The sequence below is a fragment of the Paroedura picta genome, chromosome 8 (assembly GCF_049243985.1).
Source record: "Paroedura picta isolate Pp20150507F chromosome 8, Ppicta_v3.0, whole genome shotgun sequence".
In the NCBI taxonomy this organism is placed as follows: domain Eukaryota; kingdom Metazoa; phylum Chordata; class Lepidosauria; order Squamata; family Gekkonidae; genus Paroedura; species Paroedura picta.
The window spans coordinates 47,890,380-47,917,598 of NC_135376.1; the positions used below are offsets into that span (position 1 = coordinate 47,890,380).

General features: G+C 40.8%; 1 protein-coding gene across 4 annotated transcripts in view; it reads left to right on the forward strand.

Annotated features, from left to right (window-relative positions):
• Window positions 1-27,219, forward strand: part of SORCS3 (sortilin related VPS10 domain containing receptor 3) — a 563,192-nt gene that overhangs the window by 306,007 nt on the left and 229,966 nt on the right. For all 4 annotated transcript variants that reach the window (XR_013233573.1, XM_077349660.1, XM_077349662.1 and 1 more), the window contains exon 4: window positions 14,397-14,555. Coding sequence is in view for 3 of the 4 variants with exons in the window: in XM_077349660.1 (XP_077205775.1) it covers window positions 14,397-14,555 (159 nt within the window). In the remaining variant the exon portion in view is untranslated. The remainder of the gene's footprint in view (window positions 1-14,396; window positions 14,556-27,219) is intronic.

Sequence of the window (27,219 nt, forward strand, 5' to 3'; positions counted from 1 at the left end):
TTATTAAAGTTGATACTAAACTGAGAGGGGTAGCAAACACACCAGCAGACAGAATCAGAATATAAGATGATTTTGACAGGCCAGAAAATTGGGTGAAAATAAATAAAATGAATTTAAATAATGAACATGTAAAGTTCTTCACAAAATCCTACAAGCTAGGCTCCAGCAATATGTGGACCGAAAACTTCCAGAAGTACAGGCAGGATTTCGAAGAGGCAGAGTATGCAATGTATGGCTGCGAAAGTTGGACCATAAGGAAGGTCGAGCGTCAAAGAATTGAGGCTTTTGAACTCTGGTGCTGGAGAAGACTCTTGTGAGTCCCTTGGACTGCAAGGTGAACAAACCGGTCAGTTCTAGAGGAGATCAGCCCTGATTGCTCCTTAGAAGGCCAGATCCTGAAGATGAAACTCAAATACTTTGGCCACCTCATGAGACGGAAGGACTCCCTGGAGAAGAGCCTAATGCTGGGAGTGATTGAGGGCAAAAGAAGAAGGGACAACAGAGAATGAGGTGGATGGATGGAGTCACTGAAGCAGTAGGTGCAAATTTAAATGTATTCCGGGGAATGGTAGAAGACAGGAAGGCCTGGATGATCATTGTCCATGGGGTCGCGATGGGTCGGACACGACTTCGCACCTAACAACAACAAAGTTCTTTATTTAGGTAGGAAAAATAATATGCATTCCTATAGGATGGGTGAGACTTGCCCTAGCAGTAGTATGTGTGAAAAGGATCTGGGGGTCTCAGTAGACTACACTGAATATATGTGGGCACTCCTCACTCACCCAATATGCACAGCTGCCCGTGTTCTCTTCAGTGGTCAGCACTCTGCTATGGCAACAGAGCGACCTCCAGTGAGTGCTCGACCATTTTTCTGCTAAAAGTGATGAAAGCCATTTTTTCTGGTGCAGGAAGCCTTGCTCTGTTGGAATATGTGGTAAACCACAAGTCAAACCCTCCTTGCCCTGGAGGAAGGCTCCACCATTAGTGGAATAAAGCCTTCAGATTCAACTCCAAACCATCAATTAGACTGCTAAATGCTCAGCTGTTAACAACTGCAACAATGCAATGTTTGCCAGTGGACTTCTATGATCATTAAATGTCTGTAAACTAGGGTTGCCAAATGTCAGGAGGAAGAAATGTCCCATACCTTTCATATCTGTTTATTTATTTGGGGTGAAATTTACCAGGTGAAATTTTATACTTCCATGTCATGAGAATCTTCAGCTGTCCCCTGCTACACAGAAGATTTAATGGACACGACAATTTTCCCAACCTGTTTGAAACCTTAGTGCAAACACTTCTATCCAGTTTTTTTTATCATATGCAACATGACTACCAGATATGATAATATGTGTGCCTCACTATCATCAGCAAAATGTTGTAAATCTGGTGGTATCTCTAAACATGTTCCCTTTGATGTCCTCAAGAAACATGGCAGATTTAATTTTGACCATTTTTAATTTTGTTGAAAAACATATATGCCTAGTTGGTTTTCCCAAGGAATTTTGAACATGTAAAATAAACCAAAGTGACAATCTGTGAGTTGTAAACACAGCTGTCAAACTGTCACTGTCTCTTTATTCTTTCCCTGATCTTCACACATTGCATCTCCTCATCCGATTCCTTGTGCAGGCAGTCTGACGGTCCATGCATGGTTGCTTTGTCAACTGTGAAGTCCTCCACTGGCTGTTTTTCAGAATTATATCTGATTGCTGCTGTCAGGTTGTCATTGATGGAAGTCAAAATCTGTTAGCAAAGTGTTTTGTCATGAAGAGGGTAGATAAGTCTGTTGAAGTTGCAACTGTGTGGCTGTGAAAGTCAATGTTAAATATAGGACTGAGTTTCACTCCAAAATGCACTTGGGTAGCTGCTGTACTGCTTCCTTGGATGGACAGGGAAACTGATGCTTTGTTTCTCTTTGTTTGTACTATGATTATTTCTGAGGTTTTGTGCTTTAGGCTTGCAAAGTTCTGCTCCCCAATTTCTGATCAGTTATGATTGAAACATAGCATGAATATTTGTATATAAAGGTAAAGGTATCACCTGTGCAATCACCAAGTCATGTCTGACCCTTGGGGTGACGCCCTCCAGCATTTTCATGGCAGACTCAATACAGGGTGGCCTTGCCAGTGCCTTCCCCAGTCATTACCATTTTACCCCCCAGCAAGCTGGGTACTCATTTTACTGACCTCGGAAGGATGGAAGGCTGAGTCAACCTTGAGCCAGCTGCTGGGATCGAACTCCCAACCTCATGGACAGACAGCTTCAGACAGCATTTCTGCTGCTTACCACTCTGCGCCATTGATTACAATGAAATGTGCATATTAAAACATTGATGCATCAGAATTGTATATACATTTCACAATGACACATGGAATGGAGACCCAATGCGTTTTGACCCTTAGGGTCTTCCTGAGTGGTCAAATTATTTTAAAATGTACTAATATAATAAATTTTAGGCTTGCTGGGCGGTAAAGAAAGTCTAAATGGTGCTGCTCCAATGAATCCATTTAATATATAAAAAATTGTCTGGTATAATGCCCATACTTTAAAATATATTTCCAAGGACCACCACTCTGTGTATTTGCCCAGTTCTTATTCAGAAGTGCATTCTCATGTGCCATGCCTTATGCTTTGCGGGCACAAACTTATTGGTCATCCCTGGCCCCAGAGAAGCGCACCTGGCCTCAACCAGGATCAAGGCCTTTTCAGTCCTGGCCCCGACCTGATGGAATGAGCTCCCTGAGGATCTACGGGCCTTGCGGGAGCATTCAGCGTTTCGCAGGGCCTGCAAAATGGAGCTCTTCAGCCAGGTGGTAGGGTGAGGCCGGGCTGCGTGGAAGATCTGGTCCCCCTTACAGCGGCAGTAGCATACTCAATCTGGCACCCTCTGACCTCCCTCTCCCTTGAGTGGGTAACCAAGGGGTAGAGTAGATATGACCTGAGTTTTTACCACATCTTGCTCTATTGTCTGGGGATTTACGTATATGTATTATGTTTTATTGTATGTTTTTATGGGGGTTTTATATGTCTGTAACTCGCCTCGGGCCTCTGGGGAGAGGCGAGGAATACATCTAATAAATAAATAAAATAAATTTTAAAAGCCATGCCTACAGCTTCACAGGAAAAACAGCAGGTTCTTCTCTACCCCCAGCTCTCAGACCACAAGAATTGGCCATCCCTGAGTTAGAGGTATCCCACTTTTTAACAAATCATGGCTTCCCCCAACCAAAACACCATGCTAATTTCCTATCAGCAATCACAGGGACATCCTCAGATCGATTGATAAGATGGAATGGCTGAATAAGGCCATGATAAATGTGGAATACCAGTCCTCAGCTTGCTACTCTGATTACCTCCCCAGACCTTTCCCAAATGTAGCTCTGTGTGCATCACATCTTTCCATATTTACCTAAACTTTTGTTAAAAGTTTTGGTATTCAGTTAAGTTTTTTTTTTTATTTGCTTTGTATAAGCACGCAGTATATGTTTATATGCAATTTATCCCATAGCTATATGTATGTTCTTCTTCTATGTATAAAATACCAATGTGGTTGATTATTTGATACTTAAATGAAGTTGAAAATATGTATGTTCTATGGAAAATTTGAGTGCAAGATAAATAGTACATGGCACAAAATTAAAGATTCATGAGTTCAACTTGCACATAGTACAAGCAATGTCAAAATGAGGTATTTGAGGGTTGAAATACTAGGGATAAGAAATTTGAAATCATCCTTGATTTAGATATATTCATAAATATCCCTTGCTTATTCAAAAGACAGGCTTAAAAGGAAGTCCAAATACTGTCCACCTCCTCAGTTTGGTCAGTTATTGAACAGCACATTGTTTTGGAATTTTGATGTGACTCGATAAAGAAATCTACTTATGGCAGAATATTTGGTCTGAAGCCTTTTTTGCTTTTGAAAGCACTTCTTGATTGTAAAAATTATTTGCAACAGTTTTAGAGTGCTGTGGGTGGCTGCTGTCTTGAGGACTGATTGTATTGTACTTTGCTGTTTTAATTTTCATTGAGTGTCTGTCTACTTTTTTCATTACTGCATTGAAAGTCACCTTTAACACTTTAAGATTTGCATGGATTTTATGGGATTGTCTTGAAATGAGTGCCAAGGTATAAAAGCCATATGGCTGAGGTACTTTTATAACACATGCTTCATAAACCCATATAAAGTAAGGAGAGTGCATTTCATCCTGTAAGATTACATCATTATGTTCTAGAAAGATGATAATCTGGAGCAATATCTATTAATTAAATCTGTTATTAATGTTAATTTCCAAGTAATAATAAGATGTTACAAGAAGTTGGAAGAGGATCGGTTCAGATAAGCTGGCCCTTGGGGGAGGAATTCAGGGAACCTCAGATATTCTCTGCTATAGTAGTGATGCCACTTGGAAGTCAGCAGTGCTACAGTTTCTACATCAGCCGCTGAAACAATAATTTGAAAATTTGTGAGATCTCAGAGTAGAAAAAATGTACAGAAAGGAAAAGTTTAGAAAATGGATAGTATATGCTATTTAAACTTAGTCCTGGATGATCTTTAAGTATTTGAAAGGTTGTCACTTGGAGGAGGGCAGGATGCTGTTTCTGCTGGCTGCAGAGGAGAGGACACGCAGTAATGGGTTTAAACTTCAAGTACAACGATATAGGCTAGATATCAGGAAAAAGATGGTGAGCTGGTGAGCTCCCCCTCACTGGCAGTCTTCAAGCAAAGGTTGGATACACACTTTTCTTGGATGCTTTAGGATGCTTAGGGCTAGTCCTGCGTTGAGCAGGGGATTGGACTAGATGGCCTGGATGGCCCCTTTCAACTCTATGATTCTGTGATTCTATGATTCTATGATCTCTTTACCATTAGGGAAACCTGGGAGAGTAGCTGGACTGGGTGGGTAAAAGGAACTGGGAAACCCCCCTGCCTAGATGAGAAAAAAACGTGGTTTAAACATTACCATTAAATAAATAATAAATAATAGGCCTAGTGTCTGTACTGATTGCTGACTTATTCTGGAACAGCATTCTATTCAGATCTGGTAGGGGGGATGGGAATAATTTTTTGAGGGGAGAGATTTTTCTGTTGCTGTTATAAGTTATAAATATATATGTCTATTTGAGATATATTTATGATGTGAGCCTGAACCTCACATACCTCAGAGACCGTGGTCTGGGCCCCACATACCTCAAGGACCGCCTTCTGCCCTATGCCCCCCACAGGGAAGCACACTTGGTCTTTTCGGTCCTGGCCCCTACCTGGTGGAATGAGCCCCCAGAAGAGCTGTGGGCCCTGTGAGAACTTTCCGCAGGGCCTGCAAGATGGAGCTCTTCTGCCAGGTCTATAGTTGAGGCCTGCGTGCTAAGGAAGATCTGGACCCCCCTCCTGGATCACTCTACTGGCAGCTTGAGATCACTCTACTGCAGCTGTTCTCCCAGAGGTGGTATTTAGAGGGGGGGAGGTTAGTTGTTTTTACGTCACCACATTATATTACATCTTGGATCTTGGATAGGAGACTGTGGATTGTATATATTTAGGGGTAACTTTTTAACTGGGGATTTTATCTGTTGTAACCCACCACGAGCCTTTGTGGGAAGGGCGGGCTAAAAATCAAATAAAGTAAACTAAACTAAAAAGAAAACATCTTCAGTATTTCAGCTTTGTATGTTTAAAAAATATTTAGGTATCCGAAAAAGAGGGTAAAAGGGACATGGTGGAGGATAAGTACAAAACTATCAGTAGTCTCATATCTAAGGCAAAAGTGAAAATAGGAGTAATACCTATAACCAGTAGTTAGTACAGCCCTGTACATCTAAGGTACTTTATTGATTTCTGCCCTACATTGTCTATTTGCAATGGTGTAGGTTTTGGCTTTTTCTCTAGGCTCTTATTGCTGCTGTCACAACACACGGAATGCAGCCCAGAGCTTACCCTCAGAACCAATAGAGCAAAGAACCTTTATTGAAGGCACATTACAGGAACAATCATCATCAGTAGGCATTCATAGAACCAAGGATTGTTGAAGATGGGGTACAAGGGGGGCAAAGACTTATACAGGGCCTATTCTGCACACACTTGATCATGCACTTTCAATGCACTTTAGATTTTCTTGTTCTGCACAGGAAAATCCAGCTGCCAAAGCACATTGAAAGTGCGTTATCCTATGTGAGCAGAATGGGCCCACGTTTGGGCCCCCACCTCCAATACCGTGTGGGAAAACCCATTCCCAGGAAAGGACTGTTGATCCAAGAGAGTGAGAAAAGCAGTGCCAACTGGCCTGGCTGAACAGCAGGTGTGAAAACATCTCCTAAAAAGTACAAGGCTTGTTTACAACTAAAGTGGAACTCCCAGATAAGAGGCTCTGCGTATCAGAAGCCTTGTCAAGGCTAGAAGTCCAGGCGAAAGAACAAAGCTTCACCAGAAAGATGGGCAGCCAAGGGGGTCCACACCTACTGGTCAGGAGACCCTGGGACAGACTGATATGAAGCCTTCATGCTAACAGGGGACCCCAAGATCTGATTACATAAACACATTGTTTTATCTTAGTTGTATGGCAAAAGGGTGCTTTAAGGAGTGGTGCCTTAGAGAGATAGCAAATATTGAAATAATATAATGAGTAGACTATAAAGGACATCCATTAGTGATTTCTGGGGGATTACTGCTAAAACTTTAACAAGTTCCTCAGTGATTACAGTGATCACTGATTGGCTAAGATAATCCCTGAGACCACTACAGGAAATATTTATCTCAAAATGAACTTTGTTTGCCCTTATGCATTTCAACATAAAATTAAATTTAATTATCAACATCACATTGTGATGTTGTCGTACCAGATCTCTGTGTGGGATCATTCATGGAGGAATGAAACAGCAAGAAAAAATATGGCTGCCAAATATTTGCAAAGGGGAAAAAGGATGATAATATCCCCAGACATGCTAACTTTCTGAATATAGGGAGCTTGTTCTGGAGTATTCACATGCATGATCCCAATGACATTCTTCCCACACAGTGGAAAGAGTGTCATTTGCACTGAGGAGAAGTCTTCTCCTTGGGTTTGTATTCCAATTGACTTTTACAATTCAGACCCTTCTTCACTGAATGCCCTTGCTCTGGAAATGATGGGCAATAACCATTGAGCCCAACATTGCCACTCTGTCTGAACTTTTCTTCAGATGGAGTGTAATTTTATTTTTTAAAATGTTTCAAGTAAAGCAGCAGTGCTTTCTTAATGATGAAATGGTTGATATGGTGCCAAATAAAAAGCCTTTCTTTAGCTCAACAGCAGGTTGGTTCTGAAGCTTGTTGCCTTAAAAAAAATCCAGGCGAGGTTGATTGACCTGGGATTAGGAAGCTAATAAACAGGATGTCTATAAACCATAGTTTAATGCCCTCTGTCTATTCCTAGGAACAAAAAGCATTTATTTCTAACCTGTCTTATTTATTCATTTACTTAGATACTTCTCCTTTTAATGTGACTCAGTGGTGATATTGTACCTATAAAACTTGTGGGCACTGATATAGACAGCAGTAATTTACACTCAAAATCTATGTTTGCCTGGAAAAAAAGTAATAAGTCACATGGAATGGTGATATTAATAGAAATCTTCCTTTATGGCTCATTGTTTCATTCTCATTCAGAAAGGACTTGAGTCAAAGATACTGCTCTGGGCAGACAAAATCTCCAAGCATTTATGTCTGCAACTCCCATTTAAGAGGGAGATGAAAATAGATTATATAATTTTTATAACTTGTATATACGATTCACAGAGGCTATGCATGGCTGCCCTTATGTACCAGAATATGAATGGAAGACATGGGGTAGAAAAGGAGGTCTTTTAAAGACAGTTTTGCCAAAGTCACTTCCTTATTGGTTGTATTTGTCCTACTAAGAAGATGATTAAAAAAAACAAACAGCTCTGGGCAGTTTATCAAGTACCTGGCAGGCACAATATGCAGCGGATATGCTACATGTGCCCAAGATATAACTATCTTGTTGATTCTGCCCTGTGGGCTTGAAATTTGGGCCCCAAAGGTAAAACTTAATACAAATGCAAAAGTCAATGGAAATCAGAGAATATATCTTAGAGTTGGGATCAATAGAGTCAATTGTAGATTGGAGATCACCCTTTATTAATCACCAGCTGTCTGACTGAGAAAACTGAAAATTCAAGCAAGTAAGAAATCTTCTAGCTACTCCTAGGAAGGGAATGGGTATGTAATGTTAATTTTGGTTTGCATAGAGTTGCATCATTACCTAATGTCCTTCTTGGGACACATTTTTGATGAGAGCCAATGTGGGGTAGTAGTAAGAGTGCTAGACTCTTTTGTGTGTGTGTGTGGGCATTGTCACAACCAAATTATGGCAATACTGTAGAGTTTTCAAGGTAAGAGTCATTCAGAGGTGATTGGCCAGTGATGGAGTTGTGTATTTACAGACAAGTGTGGCTACAACTTACCTGGTGGCCGCCACTGAAGCAGCGCTGGGTGGGCAGAAGAGGAAGGTGCTCCATGCAGAGCATCAGGAAAGGGAAGCAGCTGGGGGGGGGAGGCTGGGTACGTGGGGCCTTTAAAAGGCAGTATGTGAGCTGGGGATGGCCTCTTCTCCCACGGCAGCCGAGCAGAGAGCTTCCCTCCCTGATGTTGCAGTTAATTTTCTGTAGGTATATGCTTGATAGAGCCTCTTGTGGCGGAGGGTGGTAAGGCAGTAGAAATGCTGTCTGAAGCAGTCTGCCCATGAGGCTTGGAGTTCGATCCCAGCAGCCGGCTCAAGGTTGACTCAGCCTTCCATCCTTCCGAGGTTGGTAAAATTAGTACCCAGCTTGCTGGGGAGTAAACGGTAGTGACTGGGGAAGGCACTGGCAAACCACCCCGTATTGAGTCTGCCATGAAAATGCTGGAGGGTGTCACCCCAAGGGTCAGACATGACCCGGTGCTTGCACACGGGATACCTTTACCTTTACCTTTATATGCTTGATGTTAAAAATGGTTATTCAATTGCTGTTCTGCTGGTTATTTAAGCTTCTTAATTATCACTACTGCTGGGAGGGGCCGCAGGGGGAAGGGGCCAGAAAAAGGGGGGAAGAAAATGGACGGGAGAGTTGAAGTACTCCATAGATATTGTGCCTTTGTTGGAAAGGCTCAGTTGGGTGTGGGCCGACCCAGATGGGAAGGCCCCAGGATCACACCAGTAGAGCAGATGAAAGGGGATGGGTGGAAGGAGGTCTATGCCTCCTGAAGCATTTCCAGATTCTCTCTACTGAGAGATGCCCAATTGCAAGGGGACCCATGGGCCTGGCAGGGGACCAGGATGGGATCTCCAGGGTGTCGCTGAGGTTAATGAACTGGGTCGGATGACCTGGTGAATGATGGTGTTAGGGCTTCATATCCCCTTGCCAGCCAACACTTGGTTAATAAAGTTGTGGCCTGTTTGCCAAAAGACAGAATTATGAGCCTTATTCCTAGCCCACATGCTCACCTGCAAGTCAACATCAACGTATATCCAAAATATCAACTTTTGATATTATAATATCTTCAAAACTGCTGCTATTTCACTAAGAGATCTAAGAATACACATGAAAAAAACGTGCATTAAAATGAGAAGAAATTAAATAATTTAAATTAAAAATTTAAGAAATCAAATATGGTTTTTGGATGATAACAAGTACTGTCACAGATGTGCCTCACAATAGTCCCTTAGAATTTGCATGTCATCCACATTTCCTATTGCAGTAGGATCATCTGGCTGGTTTCCCTGCAGTAATGGAGTGCCATAAAGTTATAGAGTCTAGACTGTGTCCTTGTTCACATGGCAGTTTCTGAAGGTGGGCTGCTGTACTGGAAGTAAAGTCATATTCTATTCCAGCAATGTTTTGCAAGTCACCCCCACCCCCCTCCAATAATGTACTCTGTACCTGTCTTCAGTCTACAGAAAACAATATATAAAATGTTCTAGATAGCAGCAAGGTGAACCATAATTTCCTCTTTAATAAAGGGCTGCCATTTAATCTAATATTATAGAAAATGATTAGATCTTAAAAGCCTATAAATTATATTTGACAACACTCTGATGTTCCTTATAGCAATTATAAATGGCGATGCCGGGCATTGGTAAAGAGGCACATTCTTGCTGGTGTTTGTTTATTGGCTGTTAATGAAAAGTGATTAATCTAAATCACTATTGGGGGTGGATCCTTTGCTGAAGATGCACAATAAGAAGTGGCAGTTTTACTCTTTGACTAATGTAAGGCTGTGTTTTCCCACACATAGAAGGGTTTTTTTTTTGTCTGGGCTCCTTGTTTTTGCTTCAAAGAAAGAAGGAAACCATAATAAAGGAGGGGGATGCACCCTCTGTTTTTTCACAATCAACTTTTCAATCTTCAATTTACAGCAAAATTAAACTGATCTGAGCTGCAAGAAAACAACCACCTGTTATTCATCACATTTGGAATCAGCTGACAAGAGTTTGGATGGTTATAGGGTGATCTGTGCAACTCCCCCCACCATCTCTTGGGGCCAGCCCAAAGGCTTTGGCAAAGGGGTCTGTGTACCTAAAGTTGCAAAACCAAAAGTTGAATCAGAGTTGTATAGTTGAGGCCCTGGCTTCTTCTTAGGCTAGAGATCAGCATGCTGAAAAGCAGTGCTACAGGAATAGGCCAGGATGGAATTGAGGACTACATCGAACCAGCTTTTTCTAGGGTTGCCAACTCTGGAATGAGATTTTTGAGGTATAGACTGAAGAGAGTGGGATTTTTTGGGGGGCGGGGAGGGGGAAGAATTCATCAAGATACATCCACAAACCACCATTTTTCCAGGTGAACCAATTTGTGCCATCAGGAGATCTGTTGTAATGCCAGGAGATCTCCCCCACCTGGGGGTTGGTAATCCTAGCCTTTATTCAACACAGCCAGATTGTATTTGTGCTGCATCGGTGATGACTCATTAAATATATACATTGGTAAGGTTTAACAGCAAGTCATAATTTTTCTTGGCTGATGTTCAGACATGAATCCTTTGTTGTTACTGCTGACTGGAAGTCTTGGGGTAGGAGAGACAGAATTTCCCACATTCTTCTTTCTGTAGCAGGCAACTTGATTTGTAGGAAACATTATAGGAGAAGGCAGGCTCCCTATAAGGCTGTAGGATGAGAATTGTCGAGATAATGTCCACCTGGCCAAATTTCTGACAAAGGCTAACCTTTCCAAACAACTAGTATTCCATGTGCATACACGTCTGAGCATGAATTATATCCATCATGGTTAGGAACCAGTGATAAACTTTCTTCCACTAGTTTAAAAACAGTCATTAAAGAGTGCAGGGCCCATTCTGCAGTTTTTATCTTGGTTTGGCCCCAAATTGCAGTGGGTCATTTTAGACTGGTTACATCTAGTCTGAGATGGGTTGTTATGATGAGCAAAAAGGTAATGAAAACAAAACAAAATCACAGCTTGGGTCCAATAGAATGATTTTTTGTGGATGGAAACATTTCTGCTTGTAAACAATGACTTTCTCACTCCCCCCTTCCTGCTTCAGCCCCCAATCCCTGCTGAAACGGAGCTCCTGGGTGATCTGGGAAGGCCAAGGGGTACCGGGGTGGGGGTGGGAGCTGGAAACATCCCTATGCTGGCTGGCCACTTTGAACTCTTTGGAGGAAGGTGGGATATAACAGCAAGAAATGAATAAATCTGAACACTGAAACAGAGTGATCTGACCGGGATGCCTGCTTTGATTCTAATTTCCCTTGATGTGGATGTTATGTCTTATGTTCTGACTGTTCCTTATCTTGAATGTGTATTAGACTCCATAGATGTGGCCATTTCAGTATTAAGGGTATCTCTGGTTCTGTTGTGATTCTGTAAGGAGTTCTTCCTTGTGATCACACTGGCAACATGCATAAGCAGCACTGTACACATTTGGTTAACCATCTGCTATGTGCTAACATTAAGCTTCTTGACGTCTTTATCCAAGGATCTCAGAGCGATCGCCTGAGAATATATTTTTTTTTATCTTTAACATAATTCACTTGATAACCTTTAGTTGCATTGTAGTGGAAAAACTTGGTATTCCCCAAGAACTCTCCTTTTGAAAGTACTGTCCTTCTGGGGTGCTTTGCTTTATGTCAGTCTTAAATTCACTTGTCTACTGTGCAGATGTAAGCAAATGTTACAGATGTTCTTCTTATCCCCTCAATATGAATAAATATATCCAGTAGCTAAAACAGGCCTCAGTTGGAAATTTTTTTTAAATCCCAAAAATATGGTTTAGCTTCTCAAAAGGGAATTAGAGGTGAGAACCTTTTTCTTTTATAGTGTAAAACTGCATGCCTTTGGGAAGCAAAGGAAAGAATAGAGCAAGGTTATATTTCTGTAGTATACTGAATTGTTGTCATGGTGGCCTCAGAGATTATGAAACCGTGATAGTTCCAGCTGAACTAAGTTTCATAGAAATAGAAAAAAATGCTGATAGCTGTGCTGACCTGATATGAAAAACAAAATTTGAAAGCAACAGTGGGGGTATACTTTGTATTAGAATCAACTAAAAGGTTGTCATAACATAGTAAATCAGCCACAGAACTCTTCTCCATACACTTACTCAGCATTGTAGACTGTGGCAATTTTCCATTGGCTGGGCAAGCCAATCCTGGCAGTAAGTGGACAGAGCCAGGCAATATTATTTATTTATTCTAATTTATAGACCGTCCCTTTCTAGTTGCAGTCTCAGGGCAGTTGACAACATATAAGAATCCATACATATGTAGTTCAAAACAGATCAATTTAATAATAATAATAGTCATGGTAGTAGTAGTAGTAGTAGTAGTAGTAGTAGTAGTAGTAGTAGTAGTAGTAGTAGTAGTAGTAGTAGTAGTAATACCTTTATTGGCATGCAGCAAGTATAAAACACAGACAAATGAACAATCATATTTAAAACTAATTTAGACTTTCATTATTAAGATCAAATAAAATATAATGGTCCAAGGAGAGGAGGGGTTCTGATGTGACAGTGTGCTTACCTGGACTTCAACCATATGTCTGCAAGAAGAGTGCTGTTTTGCAGACACTTTGAATACTTCTGATAGAGCCCAGATCTCTGCTGGCAGCTCATTCTGCCAGGCTGGAGCCAGGGCTGAGAAGGTACCAGCTCTGGTTTAGGCCAGTTGCATTTCTTTGGAACTAGGGACCACCAACTAGGGAATTAGCAGAGTACAGTACTCTTCAGGGTTGTATTTTTGGAGAGGTAGTCTCTCAGATATGCAGGACGAAGATGACGTAAGGCCTTGAAGGCCAAAACAGTACCGTAAACCTGATCCAGACCTTAATCAACAATCAGTGCAACTGCTAAATAGCAGGTTGAAAATGGGCTATCCATGGGGTCCTAGTAAGGACCAGGGCAGCTACATTTTCTACCAGCTAAAATTTCTGGTTCAAGAACAAGGGTAGACCCATGTAGAGTGAGTTCCAGTAGTCTAACCTGAAGGTGTGGCTAGGTTTTGTGTGTCCATATAGCGTGCTAGTAGCTTTGGTTGGTGTAGATGGAAAAATGCCTACTGGGCTACTCTTGTTACCTGCACCGCCATAGTAAGGGAGGCATTTAGGATCACCCCCAAGTTACTGATGGTATGCACAACTTTCAGTTGCATCCTGTCAAGACAGGGGAGGCATGCTTCCTCTTCTAGTCCTTTCTTATCCATCCACAGGACCTCTGTCTTTGAGGGGTTAAGCTTCAGGTGGCTTTGCTGGAGTCATTCCATCATGGCACCCAAGCACCTGATAGAGAAGCATTTGGACAGTCACTCATTAACAGAGCTGGGTTTCATCCACATACTGGTGACACCCCAGTTCTTACCTCTAGACTAGTTGTGTTAGAGGGGGCATAAATATGTTTGGTATCGATGAGAGAATTGTGCCCTGCATACCACATTGGAACTGACAGCAGTGCAACTGTTCCTCCTGATGGTGACCCTCTGTCTTCAACCCTGGAGACATGAGATAAGCCCTGTATGGACTTTTTTGAGCAGCTCTGATTCTATGGAAAGTCATCCCAGAGGACCAAAAGTATACATCTGTAATTCAGAAGAGATGCAAGAATTCATACATTAAAAATACCAGAAAAGTGTTTGGTTCATTTAGATGAGTATTTTTAATACTCTAGTTTAGAAGATCAGCTCTCCAGGACTCTCTTTTGAATGTGATACAATTTTAATGGTTGTTCCTTGATGATTGTATGATGTATTAATTTTATTGTTGTTGTCTAAAAGTCCAGCAACACCTTTAATTTCAATATGAGCTTTCAGGAGTCTTTCATCCTGGAGAAAAAGGGAGAGATATATACATGCTTTATATAAATTATTTAGATAAATAATTTTCACTGTGTTTTCCTTCTTCTTGTATAGATAATGCTCTTGAGTGACCCTGACATTGAAAGTAGCATACTGATCAGTAATGATGAAGGTGCCACCTATCAAAAATATCGACTCAGCTTCTACATCCAAAGTCTGCTCTTCCATCCTGTACAAGAAGACTGGATTCTAGCCTACAGCATCGACCAAAAGGTTAGTGGGTATTTGTTGCCTCTCTCTTATTTCTGCTTCGTATTGTTTGGCAAATAAAATTTTGCTCACATGAAAATTAAACCTTTACAGAGTAAGAGTTATTCAAGTATGTAGAGGAAGAAGAAGAGGAAGAAGAAGAAGAGTTGGTTCTTATATTCCACTTTTCTCTACCCGAAGGAGGCTCAAAGCGGCTTACAGTCACCTTCCCTTTCCTCTCCCCACAGACACCCTGTGAGGTGGGTGAGGCTGAGAGAGCCCTGATATTACTGCTCAGTCAGAACAGTTTTATCAATGCCGTGGTGAGCCCAAGGTCACCCAGCTGGCTGCATGTGGAGGAGTGCAGGATCGAACCCAGAATGCTAGATTAGAAGTCCACACTCTTAACCACTACACCAAGCTGGCTCTCCAGCCAATGTGGATTGGCTTTAGCAATTACTTGACAGATGGCTGCAAATGAGAAAGGAGGGTATATTCAGTATAGAAATATATGAATGAATCATCTCTTTTTATTTTTACACAAGGTTGGGAGGTTTATTTTTGTCCCATGTATTTTCTTTGGCAAGTTTTCCATTTTTGTTTGCTTCTTTTCTGCCACTTTACTGCAACTCTTACTTTATGGCATTGTTATGCAATTGACAGTAAAAGGTATTTCTCTTGAGTTTTGTTTTTATGATTGGGGAAAGAATGACTACAGTGTGCCTGGGAAAGGGATGACCAAGTGGAAATACTATTAAGGAAATCTGAGCTTCCAAAGTGAATAAGAATTTTCACATAATTTGGTAACATCCCTAATTTAATACCAAGTCAAGTAATACAGAATTTAATGTGTTGCTGCAGTCAGATTGCTATGCTACAATTTGTTGTATGCAGTTTGGAGCTTGACCTTTGCATATAAAGTTTTTAATATAAATCATTCTTCCCTGGACTGTGATATTTGACTGCATCTCTATGTTGTCATTCCCACAATATTCATCCCATATCCTAACTTGCCAGTCTTTGGATACTGCATTTAGAGGCTGCATCACAGTCTGCTGAAGCAAAACTTGTATGAAAAATCAGGCATATATGTGCTGTGTCTTGCTCCTTTGATCTCAGTGGAGCTCTTCCCTGCTTTAATTCTCAGTCAGGACAGCTGCTATCTCTACTGTGAATCCTGTTGCGTGCACACTGGAACTTTTTTGCTTCCAGCTTCAGAAATACCAGTCAGTTATGCTCTTCATACATTCTCTGAAGCTAATGAGATTATCCCTGAGGAACTGAAAGACTAATGCAGGCTGTAGAATCTTTCTCAAAAGATAATAAGAAAGGATTCTCTGTTGGTAACAAAGGCATTATTGGTATTGTTGGTTTTGATTTTATTTGAGTAGAAAATATGCACTGTCCTGGCAAGACATGGATGGAATCATATAGGAATAGTCCAGAAACAATGTCAGAATCAAAGTAATTCTGCCAGGAAACTGCATGGCAGTTTTTCAGCTGGATTTATCCTTTGTCTTTCCTTGGCCCATTTTTCCACCAGTCTGCTAGAGGAAAAAAGTTATTTCAATAAGGGGTAGTTTATCTGAGCAAGTGTTGAGCTGATTATGTTTCTTGCTTCTGCAGTAGTAAATGGCTTCCTTCTCCACTTGGTCAGTTGGAAGAAAAAATGTTTGTGGCAGACTTGCCAAATCAGGCAAGACAGGTCTATTGTTTTGAAATACAATATCTGCCTTTTGGATATCGATTTTCTGGAAGTGTAGGTGGTAGGTGGTAATGGATTAAAGATTAAGAACTACTCGTCTACTCTGAGCAACAAATCAGAACCAAGTCAAAAATCAGGACATAGAAATATCAATCCTTGTATATTTATATGCATTTAACTGACAAATCTCCGGCCAGTTTCTTAAACAAGTTGATCCTATATAATCTAAGGTATTTCTTGCCAAGTAGATTATCAATCATACTGAAGATACTACAAGTATGACAAGGAGGATGGCAAAAACCATTGCAAGTAAGGAGAAGGGGCTTCCTAGAATTCCAAATGCCCCTTTTCTGCTCTCAAAGTTCCAAAAGCCATGCCCCAAGATTTGCAGGTCATCCCAAATGAGAGTGATTGTCCCCTATTAAGAACCACTGGGCTAGACAAATTCTTCAAGTCTGGAGTATCCATCTGTTTCAGTTCCAATTGCTAAATGGTCCTACTATTATTTATTCTGTGGTCACATCTGTCAAAGTCTAAAACTTCCTATTCGCTTTTTCTGTGATCAGTGTTGGACTGTGAAGCTCAGAGAAGCACTGAATGGTAAGTCCAAACACTGTAGCTGTCTCCCAAGATGACTGAGAGGGTCAAGAAAATATGCACTTCCCTACCCTTGCACGGGTTACTAGGTATCCCATGGGCAAATAAGGGTAGGGGATATTAGTGAGAACTGGCTGGAGAGTAGCAACCATGAAACTGTTTTCTATCGTTCCTGATAAATCACCTGAATACTTCCACAGGGACATTGCATTGCATTTTTAAAATTTAAATTTGGTTAAAAGCCTGAATAATCCCAAACGTGGTTTCATTTGATGATTTTGGGGTTATTCAATATGATGATTAAGATCATGGAACTATAGACACAAAAGCATGGATGGGAGCATAATTACCCTATCACATCATTCAAACTGGGATTCAAATTTTAGTGTTTGCTGAAACATGTAAAGATGTGAGTGAAGTTTGACTTAGCACTGATATCTGAAATGTACTGGACTTCCAATGATGAGTAAATTCATTAGTGAGTCATTGAAAAATATGAGCTTGGTTACTGTACTGCAACCTTTCCTACTCTATAGGTCTTTCTACCATCTTGTCTAAATGATGCACTTTAAAGGGTTTTCTTATATAATGGACCATTGATAATAACTTGTATATGGTCTTTCCCTTGTTAAGAGATAGCTTCAGGTACACTTTGCTATTTTGGGGATGATGCCATGTTGACATTTTCAGATGCAAAGCCACTGTAAATGTTGAGTTCTTTATTGTGGTAGGCAGTTATTCCGTGAAAGGCTTAGTCAAATGTCAACCTTTTGCAAGCTCAGATGTTCAATGTATCCATAAATTCTTCAGTTCGGATTGAAAGATCCAATATATCCATTTGATGACTCTGAATGGTTTGATGTTGCTTTTAAGATAGAAAGGGTGCTTTTAAACTGTGCCTGTGTTTGAACAAAGACTGCTTGTAAGAAAGAGACAAATTATGAACTTCATAGAATATTATATGTTTGTCAGGAGCCCTCAGAAGTAGCTGATGGAACGCTATCTTTGGGGTTAGGATGCCTTGCTATAACTCACCCCGACCACCACACCTCATTCCAAATTCTGTGCTCAAAGTTTTGCATACAGTTTGGCTTTGACTGTTTCTCCGACTCTTGATCCCGGCTCAGCTTGACTTTGCTCCCCACCCCACTAGCAGTGAACTCTGGCTCCCTTGGGTCCCAGCCTCCTGGATTGTAATCTGGACCTTGAAAGCTCTCTGCCCCAGCACAACCACATGGCTGTGCCGTTGCAGCCCGGCAGGGCAGCACATTGTTAACACATGTCACAACTATCCTTAATTCATTTCTTTTCAGTGTCTACAGATATTACATGTTTATTTTCATCTTTATGTTTTGTGCTTCATGCCCTTACACAGTTATTCTCAATTGCCATTTTCCTTCTTGCATTCTCAGAGTTCCATAGGTACCAGAATAGATTTTTGGATCTGTAAATTATATTTCCCCTAGCAATAATTCCTATTGTGTTTCACCCTATCACCCTATTCTCTAATTTACTAAATTGTTAGTAAACGTTGTGTGAAGCTGTGTGCTTAGTGTAGTGTTGCTTGAGCTTGTGCAAGAAGTGGATCAGATCCTGAGATCAAAGGACAAAATATGTCATAAACTGGCCATAATTCCATTGCTACTTAACTGTGCCCTTGTTTGTTTCTGTCCACCAACATAGCCAGATAGTCATTACTGTGCCATACATGTCTTGGTACAGACACAATTTGGTATATTTCATCAATGTAAATGACTTTTAAGTGAGAAGGTAAGATAATACATAGACAAATCTGATTACAATCATAAACAAATGTAAGGAGTTAGAGGAAAGCACTATCACATAATTTTAGCATTTGTTGTTGTTGTTAGGTGCGAAGTCATGTCCGACCCATCTTGACCCCATGGACAATGATCCTCCAGGCCTTCCTGTCCTCTACCATTCCCCGGAGTCCATTTAAGTTTGCACCTAATGCGTCAGTTACTGCATCCAGCCACCTCATTCTCTGTAGTCCCCTTCTTCTTTTGCCCTCAATCACTCCCAGCATTAGGCTCTTCTCCAGGGAGTCCTTCATTCTCATGAGGTGGCCATATGTTAGCATAACATACTCCAAATACAAATATACACTGCTAAAAAGGCAAGGAACAGGTTTTATTTGGCAAACAAGCATTAGAAATTAAGCCTGTGAGCTTTTCTTAGTCAAAAAGCAAAGCTGTAAACAAGATGCCTGCTCTTCGGCATTCTTCCTTGTTGATGGCTTTGTATTCAGTAGCCCAAGAGATGAAATTGATGTCTTAACTGTCAAATGCCTTGTGATGGCGCTTTTCCAATGGGATGCATACTGACCACAGGTAGAATTACAATGATGTAACAGTATTTGTAAATATGTAAGTGATAGAAAGGAGAGGAAGATGGAAATCCTCTGTCCAGAACATTAACACAGTAAACTAGCTGAAACAGGCGGGCGGAAGGGATTGTGTCGTTTCTTGACTCTAGTGGCTCTTGCATGCCCAGGGAAATGTCAATTGCCACTTTGGGGTTGGGGAGCAAATTTCTTCCAGGTCAGACTATCCAAGGATTCTTTTTTGGGGGGGGGGGCATAATCTGGTCATTGTGGGTGGGCAGGTAGTTGGGATTTCCTGCATCATGCAGGAGGTTGGACTAGATTACTCTGGAGATACCTTCCAACTCTTATCATTTTATGAATATGAACCTGAGAAACTCCAAATACAATTGCAGACTTATCATACCAGACAGTAATATAATTAACATGATCATGGGTTTCATTCATTGACTAAAGATAACTCTGGACTAGTTATTGTCATTAGTAATTTCAACATTACAATGATATTTAATTGCATGTTAGTCTGTTACAGCAAAGTAAAACAAAATCCCAGTTATTTCTTGTAGGGAGTGATGTTGATCTAAAGCAATAGGACAAAGTTTTAGTCGAGTGACAACTTTTAAACAACGTTTAATTCTGGGTCTAAGCTTGGAACCTTGATCTGCCTTTTGGGTGTTTCTGTGTCAGGGGGTCCACTTGGTAGGCCTGTATCAGACCAAAAGTCCAGCATCCTGTTTCTAACTGAAAAGTCACAGACAACGGCTCTTACCTAATGATGACTCCCTAGTATCTGACTTTCAGATTGATTCTGCCAGGCCTGATTTGAACATTCTCAGGGGCTGTAACACAGAGCCAGTTTAAGGATTTGCAGGCCCTTAGCAGAACACAACTGGCATTGTCCTGTAACTGTGGGACACCCTTACCATGGATATCTGGAACTTTGGAAGCAACTAACTGATCCTTTTTTCATTCTTGCATAAGTATGAAGACCCTTTAAGAATCACAGTGTGAAGGCTCCCTAACCGTACAGCACTGCAGGGCCCCTGGAACTGCAGGGCCAGTACCACAAGTTACATGTTACATGGGCTACTAGGATAAACCACCTTTGGATTCTGCTTCTCAGTTTGAAAGCCCATACACCTGTCCTGCTGTATGTCATTTCCCATAAATCGGCCTAACCCATCTAAACTAGCATGGCCATCAACATACTGTGTGTCACTGAGGGCTTGAATCTACTACCAGTCAGTTTCACAGGGTGGCTCTGAATCCCACTATTATGAAAGAGGGAGAAACATTTATCTCTATCCATTGTCTCCACGCTGTTCATAACGTAGTACCACATGCTACTACTTGTTTACCTTTTTCTTCCAAAGTAAAAGCCCCAGGTTCCCCTGATCTCAGTTAACTTTGGGGAAAAAAAGATTTATTTTCATGAATCCCCTCTTCTCCATCCCTCATCCATGACCCTAGAGCCACCTGACAGTCATTCTTCCTCCCTTCTTGCTTTTACACAAGATTCCCTCAGAAATATGGCCACCATTTCAGTGCAGATAATCTTGATCACTTTGTGGTCTTCTGGAGGCCGCTTTTCTGTACTTTCCACAGCTTCTTCAATATTCTTTTTGAAATGCAACAACCAGAACTGTACACAGCATTCCAAAGGAGACCTTGTCATTGATACACACCGGAGCGATATAACACTGTTCTTTGATTCTCCGTTCCTTTCCTGATGATCCCTGGCACTGAATTTGCCTCCCTTCCTCTATCCATTGCTGCTGCATGCAGAGTTGATGTTTTGCTTTCTCCTGTTAATCAGAGCTGGCAACTATTGTGGCAGAAGTTTTCCTTGCATGCGTGAAGGGATCTCCTCGCTCAGCATGACAGACTTTGTAAATGGAGAAAGTCAGGTGATGATAATGTATCCTTTCAAGTTCCTAACACAAATAGATGCAGCTGCCTTTGAAGAACAAATTTATTATCACACATTCTTTCTCTCTGTCACACACATATACACTCACATATAAAGGCCACAAACACACCAAGTTTCTTCCATTCTACCCTCTCTTACTAGTCTACCCACAGCCCCATAACTTCCTCATAGCTTTCCCCTCCTTAGCTGTGGTTGTTTCTGCTGGTCAAACTGCCTTTCCACATGCTCCCACCTCCCCATCCTAACTCTGCCATGGCCTGTTTTTTTCTCCCAAGGGGCTCTCTCACTCTGATTTTGAGCTTGGCAACATTTTCGCCTCCTGCCAGGGCCTCTTTCCTTCCTGCCTCCCACTTGAATTAGTCAGGCTTCCCTCTACAGGTGTCTGGCACAAGACTGGTTGCTGCTGGCTGCTGCCTGAGTCAGTGAAGCTTCTGGGACACAGAGTCTCCAAACTTGCAATGGTGGCAGCTTTAGGGCAGAAAACATGACAGCAGCTGAATAGCAGTTAGGGACATACCCCCAACATGATGCCCAGGGAACCTGCCCTGCCTGCCTTCTGGCTAAGATCATGTTTAGAATTGAACAACTAATCTATCCATCCTAGTTCTGTCCCAGAAAAAGCAACTTCAGCTGTTCCAACAGATTTTGACTTACTCCTATAATTTAACCTTCATTTTAAGCGTTTACTATATTTTTTCTAATTAATTAGTATGTTCTGATATATGAATTACATAGATTGATGCAGAATTGATTAAATTCTATAAAAAATGCATGCATGTGCACTTTCCCACTCTTTAAGAGAGAGATATAATCATGGGATCATTTTCTAACAATTTAAACATTCAGGGATACAAGTCAGGTAAAAGAGCAATTTTAACAAAGTTTGCTGATGGCAACAACTTATTTAAAGGATATAAAATGTCAAGCTGATTTCAGAGTGCTTTCCTTTTAATCAAACATTTTTAAAGCATTGAATAGATCACTTTCTATAATCTAAAGCTCTCATCTATTAATTTATAATTGAATACATCTCCCAATTGACCTGAGAAATCAAATTATATATTAAAAAAGCAATAGTAGAGTTTGGAATAAAAGTTATTTAATATCTGAACAACATGAATATATCTAATTATAAACATAGCCAAACTTGTGGTTACTTAAATCCAGAGATCAGGGCCATGAACAGAAAAAAGTCTTTCTACAAACCTGAAAAAATGGTTCCAGGTTTGCAGAAAAATCTAATAAACCTAATAAAATAAAATACACCGGGGGTGGAGGGTTAAAAGCCCTTAAAATAGTAGAATCAGTGCCAGGATCTTTAAGAAACTAATGCCCTTCATCTTGATTTCTCCTCCTCGGCTCTGTTCAAGGATGGGATTTGGCACCTCGGACCACCTTGGTGTGATCTGTCTTTGAAGCAGCTGTGCTTCAGATGTTTTTCGGCTGAGGTGGCATGAAGCGCACATCCCTGCTTCCAAGAGTAAAGGGAGACAAGCTACCGTCTCTCAGCCTTGGCTACCCAAAGGTCATATTGTAATAAAAAGAGGGCTGTGATTGTAAAGATATAATGTAATTGAAACAGAGGGAAAAAATTCTTCCTCTGTCCACTTCTCACAGAAGCACTTGCCAAAGTAATAACACCTTTGGGGCCAGATGAAATTCTGTAAGGGCAGGCAGAATGTAGATCAATCTGTTGGTCTGTCCAAGCTACTTGTATCTATTTGCCTCAGTTTCAGTGTTCATAATATTGCACTACAAGAGTTCTTTATAGTATGCGTACTTACATACAGGCTCCTAAATATGTAGTCTGGTGTGAAAAATAGGGGTATTCATAAGTGACAATTTGAGAAGAATGAGCATGATCCTATATTTGTACCAATGTATTCAAATGGGCTTTCTAAATTAGAAATCCTGCAACATTCACAAGATTTATCTGCATTTACCTTTACATATATATAGCTCTTGTTCTCAGGTTATATTGAATACATATTTGTTGAAGGGGACACAAACTCCCTTCTTATCACAAACACTCATTCATTCTTCCTGGACTATCTCTAGTTTTCTTGCCAGGAGATTCTGAAATATGTAGAACTTGAAAATGTCACAGTGAAAAACCCAGTGCATAAATGTGGAGACATAGGCAAGTATTCAGAAAGGTCTAATAAATAGCATCACTAAAACAGCTGCCACAATGTTGTTAATGCAAACAAGTTCTAAAATGGAAGAGCTTGGCAATCAGCGGTCTCATCTTCCACTAAACATATTCATCATCAAGATTCTTCATTAATCTTCATCAAAATCTCCAACCTACAAGTTGCTGAATTAGATGTTTGTGATAATATGGCAGTGTGCCATCTTGGCACACCTGGTAGTCAATCTCCATCCCAGCAAGGCCTTCCCTGTAATCATGGTGCCATAATTTGAAAGTCTAATTCCAAGTATGGAATTGTCATGGCTTCCTAGACTGTATAATGTCTGCATACATTTAACAGTATGATGCAAAATGGATTACACAGAAAGAAAAGCTAAAGAAAATTATGTAGCTACAAATGCAGATGCAAGCCTCCCCGTGTTGCTATTGCTTCACACATTATTTCATACTGTGTTTTCAACGTTGTTTTGTGGCTGTCTTAACATACTTTGTGCTGCTCTTTAATTCTAGCCTAACTTAGATCTAGGTGGGTAGCCATGTTGATCTGAAGCAGCAGAACAAATTTAGAGTCCAGAGGCACATTTAAGACCAACATTGTTTAATTTGAGGTATAAAATAAAGAATAAGATTAGAGAATCTGCATTTAGCATAGAAATACAAAAAAATAAAAAATACCGGCTAGGTGTTGTTGCAGTATTTCTTTTTCCAGTTCAAGTTTTAAGAATACACCTGCCTAAATAGAACTGAAGCAAGGTCCCACCAACAGGTACCATCAATAGGTGGATGACAACCAGTTCTATTTCTCCTTAAAAGGGGAGTCAGATGGGTGGTTAGAAGGCACCCAGAGAAGATAGTAGATAATGGGAGTCAGTAAATTGAAATTCTGTCCAGACAAGACTGAGGTTTGTTAGTATAGCAGCTTGGTGTAGTGGTTAAGAGTGGCAGCTCCTAATCTGGCAAGCCTTGTTCCCCCAAATGCAGCCAGCTGGGTGACCTTAGGCTTGTCACATTACTGATCGAGCTGTACTGATCGAGCAGTAATTTCAGGACTGTCTCAGCCTCACCTCCCTCACACGGTGTCTGTTGTGGGGAGGGGGAAGGGAGGGTGATTGTAAGCCACTTTGAGATTCCTGTTAGAGAAAAGTGGCATAAAAAAATTCTTCTTCTATATGGAGAATTTGCTTGAGGAATGACAAGTCACTCTTTCATGGACGGGCTTGAACTACAAAACCTAGAAGTGCTGCTGGATCTTACCTACATCTGGAGCCTTAAGTCTCCTTCATGTCATGTTATGCTTCTTATCCTCTTTGGCTAATTCACCAGGTACTGCTGTCCCATGAAAAGCATGATCTGGCTACAGTGATCCATGTTCTGTATACATCCTGGTTATATTATTGTAATGTCAGTCAGTCAGCCTAATTTATTGCATTGAGCCAAAGGCTATTACAAGTAAAAATAAATACAAATATACACAACAATAAATACAATAACATACCAAACTTACACTCTAAAATACATTAGAGTAAAGTTTTCATTCGGACAATTGTGCTTTTGATGGCTACTATGATTTAATATTCTTCTGGCTGAGTTAGAGAACTGTCTTCCAAGGATGAAGCCCATTTGGTAAGGCAATGTATTGCCCTCTTACACTACCCAATCTGGATGCTAAGAGTGTCATAAATACTTTTGCATCCTGATTTAGAAATGCTGTAGATCAGCACGAGTCTACCTGGACTGTTAATTATGCCTGCTACTGAGCAGGAGAAATTTCTCATCCTTCCATGGTGCTATGATTGAATAAAGTACACATGAACATATGAAGCTGCCTTGTACTAAGCCAGTCCCAAATTCAGTACTGTCAACTCAGTCTGATAGCTTCTCTCCAGGGTTATCCATATGTTTTAACTGGAGATGCTGAGGATTGACCTTCTGCATGTGGAGCAGATTCTCTGCTACTGAGTCATGTATAGCCAATTATCCCTGGGGATTTATTATTTTTACTGTTTTTTTTTACTTTGTTCACCTATCTCTTATTTTGTCTTTCAAATTTGTAGATATTCAGATAGAACTTTTGGTATCTTAACACATTTGAAAAATTGTATATGTTGTATGTTTATTTTCTCAGGATTCTTTGAAGTCTTTGCAATACTCTAAAAATTGTGTATTTATTGCTTGAATGGAGCTGCATTTATTTTTTACTCTAATTTGCATAATCCTATTTTTGGCTCATTGCAAACACATTGCAGGCAGAACGATAACAGATGATTGTATAAGTGGACATCAGCGGATGGCCAATATACAAATGATTGATTACTTATTGGACACAGAAGATGGAGAAACTATTTTTTCTGCTAAAACAGGACCCGGAACTGATTATGGCACCAAGAGTTGTTGATACTGAAAATTAAAATAAATTTGAAGAAAAACTCCAAAACTTGTGTTGTGCCAAAATACAATCTAAACAACATTCCTGAAGAGTTTAAAGAAAATGTAAAGAACAGATTTGCATTGCTAAGTTCAAGTGAAGCAGAACCAGAAGAATTATGAGATGAAACCAGAGATATTGGAAGAATGCCCAAAGGCTATTCCTATAGTCCAAATAAATGAAAAGCCTTGATGTATAACCTATGAAATTCTTAAAATTGCTAAAGACAGATGAGAAGCAAAAGTTAAATATGACAGAAATAATATAATAATATTATTTGAAGAACCAATGGTTTTAGAAAGTGAAGTGAAAGCTGAACTGAAAGTACTTCAAAGAAACAAATCAGCAGGTATAGATTGGGTATCAGTAAGCCTATTCCAAGCTACAAAAACACAATAATATCAAAACTGTATGAATATGCCAACAAATATGGAAACAAAACAATGACCCACTCATTGGAAATAATCTACAGTCCAATTCTGGAAAAAGGAGATTTCAAAGACTTTTGCAAAAACTATGTGATCATCAAATTAATGCCTCACATGAGTAAAATTGTTTATTTATCTGTGCTTACATTTATTTTCCTCTCTCTCTCTCTCTCTCTCTCTCTCTCTCTCTCTCTCTCTGAAGACTCACAGCAGATGCCTAATAATGTTTAAAACTTACAACAAAGATTGTTTCCATGGAACAAGAAATATTGCCAAATTTAGGGTTGACAATGAATAAATTTATATTTTTAAAAACTAGAGGCAAATCCCTTTGCCAGGAAGGTAGCAGGCACTAGTGTGCATGCCTACACTGTGGCCTTCTTGGGTGCCTTGCATCTGGGTACAGCTCCTTGAACTATCAAGATTAGCACTGGCTACTTAGAATGGCAGCAGATCTTCAGAGTCTCAGATAGAGGTCTTTCAGTGATCCCACTACTTTATCCTTTGAACTGGATATGCCAGGGAGTGAGCCTGGGGCATTCTGCATACCAAGCAGTGGCTCTTACACTTAGGCATGACTGCTGGGCCTGGCCATCCACCTGCAGTGCCACCTGACAGCTGGTTTCTCACCATTGAGTGGGGCTGGCAAGCAGGCCTGACCCACTTCTCCCCATTCCCTGGCTGGCAGGAGGAGGCATGTAGGGTGGAGTGTCCCAGCCAGAGGAACCAAGCTGTCAAGGCCAGCCAGTGCTGTACCTGTGGTGCGGCAGAGCATGACCAGACCACCTCCCCCTGCTGCCTGGGGGGAGGGAGGCCTGATAGAGTGTTGCAGCCTAGCCAGGTGAACCACCTGCTGTCCTGGCTTACCTGAGTGGTCTTGGTGCAGGGCGGGACCAGCTGTTTGCCCTCTCTGCTGACTGCCCAAAAGTGGCCAAGGAGGAAGAGGCAGGCCCTTAGTAGGGAAGTACCCTTTCCCTACTGGGGGGCATGTCCCCCATTGACAGCCAATAAGGGCAACTATCATCATGGACACAAACTGAGTGTTATTAGGGGAAAAGATTTTCTATTCCTTGATTCCATCATCAACCAAAAAGGAGACTGCAACCA